At 44.4% G+C, this 6000-nt stretch overlaps 1 protein-coding gene across 1 annotated transcript in view; it reads left to right on the forward strand.

Moving 5' to 3' along the window:
- The window catches only part of DGKB (diacylglycerol kinase beta), a 170058-nt gene extending 164783 nt beyond the window's left edge, over window positions 1-5275 (forward strand). The window contains exons 20-21 of the mRNA XM_069959728.1: window positions 4853-4917; window positions 5191-5275. Of these exons, the coding sequence (XP_069815829.1) occupies window positions 4853-4917; window positions 5191-5275 (150 nt within the window). The remainder of the gene's footprint in view (window positions 1-4852; window positions 4918-5190) is intronic.
- Window positions 5276-6000: the final 725 nt, after the last annotated feature.

The following is a 6000-nucleotide window of genomic DNA, read 5'->3' on the forward strand; positions in this document are numbered from 1 at the left end:
ATTACCATTTATTTGACTATTCTCAACCATCGGAGCCATTTATTTAACCAATGTTACCATTGTGATCATTTGTGGGACCATTGCGACCTCTTATAAGTCTTGGACCCCAAGAGGTGGACCAAAAGATGCCCAACCAATACTACCAGTGAGGAGTTATAGTGGGGTCCCCTTAAAGTCCTTGTCTTGGTGTCCAGCAGCTTGACGTTATAGGTTGCAGGTCATAGGTTCCCAGAAGCTTCATCTTCTACATCTTTTCCCGTTTTTATGTTCCATATGTAAAGTTTAAAGGACCCTGCAGATGTTTCTTTCTCTTGACATCGCTTATGTTCTTCTCTAAACGATACATTTCTTCATTTTCAGGCTGCTAGAACTCATTATAATGGATTCTGTGAAGCAGATATTTAGTAGGTAACGTGTATTCAGTGATGGATCTAAGCTCCAGCTGATTGAACCAGCAGCTGTGGGATTTCATTATCTTCTGAAAGGCGGCGTGCCACTCCAGCTGGTCCCCATTCTAAGGGCATGACATCATTTTCACTATACTAGTCATAAATGTAACAATTGTGTAGCGACAAAAGTTCTAGCAGTGTTGTCGCTGGTTTCGACAAAATTATGTGGCGGGAAGCTGAATTAAGCTGACAGTCCAAGTACAGTAAATGATGAGACGGAGGGAACAGTACAAGTACATGGAATGTATGAAACTTCAGAATATGTCTTATTAGGCTTATGTGTCATCTTAATATCTTTAAACTCCTTTACATATTTGAAGACTGAAAGTGTCTACAAAGTTACTCACCCCTCAAAAAACTCTTTCTCCAGCTATACATTAAACATTGAGGAAGTAAGAGAGGGGAGGAGGGGGATGCAGCTGCAGCTTCCTCGTTTGGGATTCTGTATGCTGTGAGAGGGCAGGAGGGAGATGCAGTTACAGCTTCTTTGTTTGTGAGATTGCATGCTATGAGAGGGGGGAGGGGTGAAGGTGCACTTTCTTTGTTAATATGCATGCTGTGAGAAAGGAGGAGGGGGGTGCAGCTGCACCTTCTTTGTGAATCTTCATGCTGTGAGAAGGGAGGAGGGGGATGCAGATACAGCTTCATTGTGAGCCTTCAGTCTGTGATAGGGGAAGAGGGGGGTGCAGATGCAGCTTCTTTATAATCCTGCATGCTGTGAGAGGGGAAGAGGGGGATGCAGATGCATCTTCTTTATAATCCTGCATGCTGTGAGAGGGAGGGGGTGCAGCTGCAGCTACTTTGTGATCCTTCATGCAGCAGTGAGACTCGCTGCTATCAATAACTTTTGAAGTGCCTGATGACATATCAAAAGTTATTTTTATTGACAGGCACTCTGAAAGCCTCATGATCCTAGCAAATATCCCTACAGAATGAGCAAGGTACCGTACGGTAAGTGAAAACTGGGAGAAAATGCAAATTCCCGAAGAAGAACCAAGAACAAACTGCAGAACAATATTAGACATAGAAAAAACATTCACAGAACTGGAATATATATATATATATATATATATATATATATATATATTTTAACAATTCTAGGCTGGCAGTCAAGCTTAGCTGATCCAGAGCTAAACTGGAAGTCAAGCTTAGCTTCTCCAGAGCAAGGCTGACAGTCAAGCTTAGCTGATCCAGAGCTAGGATGGCAGTCCGGCTTAGCTGATCCATAGCTAAGCTGGAAGTAAAGCTTAGCTGATCAAGAGCTAGGCTTACAGTCAAGCTTAGCTGATGCAGAGCTAAGCTGGCAGTAAAGCTTAGCTGATGCAGAGCTAAGCTGGCAGTAAAGCTTAGCTGATCCATAGCTAGGCTGGCAGTTAAGCTTAGCTGATCCAGAGCTAGGCTGACAGTCAAGCGTAGCTGATCCAGAGCTAGGCTGGCAGTCAAGCATAGCTGATCCAGAGCTAGGCTGGCAGTCAAGCTTACCTGATCCAGAGCAATGGATCAGCAGTAAGACAATTGCAAAGCAGGTCTCCTAAACAGACAGGAAAACACAGGGTGGATGATTGTTGCTGTATGTAACACTTAGATCTCAAACATCCCGCCATATAATGACTCCATTTTCATACGGTAAATGCATCATAGTATTCTATATATGGTGTATAATTTCCACATGCAACCACAATGGAGCATTATATGGCGGCACGATCGTCTAACATGCTGTAAATCCACTCGCAGACTTCACCGCCCTATACTTGACATCGTAGTTTATTCCAGCAACCCAAACAATATTCCTCCATGTGATCTACACCCAGACCAGTCTTTCTTTCTGATATATGTATACATACGTACATCACTTTTTTTTTTTTTTTTTTTTTTTACGGTCCGCATCTACCGTTCCTCTAAGCGCCACATTGAGACTTATGTCAAAATAATGCTGTCATCTCCCCAGTAGAGTGAATAAGCCAAGTCCACATGGTAGATGTCCTTAATAATCCATGTAATTTGCTCACAAATCTCCAGCGCAAATCTCTTCCTGTTTCGGAGACAGTGTATTAATAACGAATAATGTATGAATGAAAAACTTCCTTTGTCTGGGACGATACGACCGCGCGGGGAATAGCGATATGGATTTTTAGTTGCAGTTGACGCTGATGCTTTTGGACGGAGATTTTCAGGCTATTTGTCTTGAGTAAAAGTGTTCAAGCGCAGTAGTAGATGTGGACGGTCGTCCCATCGTAATTAGAGGGTTTAATGGAATGTGGGATGGGAGCGGCGAGAGAGTCCGGACTCCGGGACATAGATCACTGTCTGCATCCAGATCATCGTAAAGCAGAAGAGGATGGAAGGAGCACTCATAGCGCACGTCTCTATAGTCCGCTCCCAGGATTTATGATTGCACTCACTTCTCCTGACTCTTACGGTTTATTCCTGGTCTATGTATGAAGGATCAGATGAAACAAGGAAGGTGGACTTCAGTTAAATTTATATCCACTCCCATCATGTCCTCCTTCCAAGATATGAGGAGTTTGTTGGGACTTAAAGTGAATGTGTTGGTCATCAGTTCCTAAGACATATCTTAAAGGGGTACTCCGATAAAAAAAATTAAAGGACATGTATTATTACATGGTGGTTATTCAGATGAATGGTCGTCTAATATCCATATATACAGAACACCCTATACTTTGGCTCATAGCAGGTGTCTAAAGTTAAAGGGGAGATTCTTCAGTTAAAGGGGATGTGTCACCTAAATTTTCTTTTACTGATTAGAGTCAGATATTAAAACCCCCTTTTTTTTTAATTCAAATTATTTTCTATTTTCTGACTTTTTTTCTATTTTTCTGACAGTTTTTACTTATTTTTTTTTCACTTTTTGTATGTTGTTATGGGGGCAGCCATCTTGCCTGAGCTGTTCTTACCAGCATTTGGTGACATGCTTTACAAAAAGACTCATTGACATAGAGGACAATAAATAGACCCTGTAACCTTCAGATGAATGTAAAATGTCATTGAGCGTGCCCTGTGACCTGTGGAGAGGTCATTACACAGGGAGCTGCTATTGTCTCCTCTATCTACTGGTGTCACATATCGCTGTAAGGCTATGTTCACACTCTGTAAGAGACCGGCTGTTCCGTGACCCCGGCCGGGTCACTGAACGGCCGGTCTTTGCACAGATCATCCCAGCCGATACTGCAGCCGGAGCCGCTCGCTTCACTATGTGAACTGACATGTCAGTTTTTTGCGGCGCTGCATGAGATCCCGGCCAGAGCGCATACGATGTGTCTACGCTCCGGCCGGGATCCCATAGAGGAATAGGCAATGTTACGCACTGCATAAAGTACGCCCGTTGTTGCCGATGGCAACAACGATCGTACTTTTGCATAGTGTGAACATTGCCTAATGCTGTACAGATCACTTTACAGCAGCCTCCTCTTATCACCACAAACACAACAGGAAGTCTCAGCTTAGCTTTAGCCCCAGTGGTAAGAATGAGAACTGCAAGATATCAGTATTATTTTATTATATAGATAGAAACATAGAGAATTAGGAAAAATGTCACCATAAATTCTTAAAAATCTATGTTTAACATAAAACCATTATTTAAACAATAAATCATTTTCTGTAGCTGCTGGCCATCTTCACTGGGCCAAATGACATCATTTCCTGCATTTTTTTTTTTTTTTTCTGCTGTTACTAAAGGCCAAACAGGCTTAGAGACGGAGCCTCGTCTTAGTTTTGCAGTAAGTGAGACACCTAGTGGCCGAATGTATAGCATTGTATTTCATATAGAAAACAAGCAAAGCTGCGGTTGAATAGCGGTGCACGGCGGGCGACCCACGATTTGAGAAGCAGCAGCATACATTACCTGTCAGGTCTTCTGCTCCGCTCTGTCCTCCTCCCTGGGTCCCGCGTGCTCTAGCTTCAGAATGGCCTGTCAGCTGACGGAGCGCTCAGCCAATCACAGGCCGGGACCCCCGCGGCCTGTGATTGGCTGAGTGGTCAGCTGAAAGGCCATTCTGAAGCTAGAGCGCGCCGGAACCGGGGAGGAGGACGGAGCGGAGCAGAAGACCTGACAGGCAATGTATGCTGCAAGGGCTGCAAGGACATTGATAACGATGTCCCTGCAGCCCTCGCTCAACGATCATCAGGCCGTGGAATAGGCCCAGTAAACGAGCGGCGATCTAGCAGATCGGCGCTCGTTTACATAGTTGATCGGGCCCTCCTCCGATTGTGAAATAGTACCCTTACAGAGGGGAATTCAAAACAAATGAGCCTTATGCAAAATAGATCCATCTACAAATGTAGGACAACCCCCGCAAGAGTTCACTATTCCATATCTTTCAAATCTTTTAAAGACTCTCTAAATAAAAAAACATCTAATGGCAAATGTTTCTTTCTTCTTCCAGGATGCATCCATCGCTCACAGATTTCATATGATGCGAGAAAAACATCCCGAAAAGTTCAACAGTAGGTAAGACACTCGTACGGGTTCTTTGGACATCTTTGATGAAGTTATGTCATTGTACGGTACTTAGTTGGTAACCCCAGTCCTCATGACCCCTTTCCAATTTTCCTTATAGTTAGAGATGAGTGAGCCTGGCCAAGATTTGGTCTCGTATGAACCCGACCAATGACATTTGAATCCCACTCTCTTCCCAGTCCATGGGGAAGGTGGTGACAGCCCGAGTCCCGTCTAGAAAACAGGGATACAGCCTATGACCTACGTTGTATTCCTGTTTTACAGGTTGGATTCTAGTGGTTGGGCTAACTCCACTTTGCTCAGAGAACAGGAAGACAGTGGGATTCAAATGTTGATGGTTCGGGTTTGAACAAACCTGAATCTTAGTTTGCTCATCTCTTCCTGTATATGACGCCGTTCTATCCACGGGTCCCGGGTCGAAGCTGAAGCACAGGAGGCGGGCTGACCTGCCCCCAGTGGGAGGAATCCCCCACCCCTGTATGATGCGGCTCCATTGATCTTCATAGAGGTGAGGAAATTCCCTCCCACTGGGGACGGGTCGGCCCGCCTCCAGTGCTTCAGCCCCGGCCCGCTACCTGTGGATAGAACGGCGCCGTACACGGGAACCAGGCCGCGGTTCAAAAAACAGACTGCCGCACTGGCTTCCCCGTGACTGCACCGTTTTATCCCTGGGTCAGATAAGCAGTCACAGCTAGTCAAGCAGTTGATATGATACAGCTAGTATTGCCTCCTCTAGTTATTCTTTTGTGTCTGAAAATTTCTGAAATCTTTTCCTTCAGTTGGCTCATGTGAGCTCATAGTGACCTCTTGAAAATTACATGTGTTTCTGTGTTCTCTATGTGGTCACTATCTCAGCCAGTAGAACCTCATGAAACTGCTTGGATGGTTCCACACAAGCTCTCAATAGGGGGAGACAGAAACTCCCCTCACAGTTACAGATACTAGTTACTGTATAAAGTTCACGTCGCACAGTTATAATGGACTTGTTGACATTTTTGCCTCCTGGCTGTATACTTACAGTCTCTTACTTGAATTAGAGCTATATAAAGATGAAGATTATTAGATTGTCCTCCA

The sequence above is a fragment of the Dendropsophus ebraccatus genome, chromosome 2 (assembly GCF_027789765.1).
Source record: "Dendropsophus ebraccatus isolate aDenEbr1 chromosome 2, aDenEbr1.pat, whole genome shotgun sequence".
Taxonomy (NCBI): Eukaryota; Metazoa; Chordata; class Amphibia; order Anura; family Hylidae; genus Dendropsophus; species Dendropsophus ebraccatus.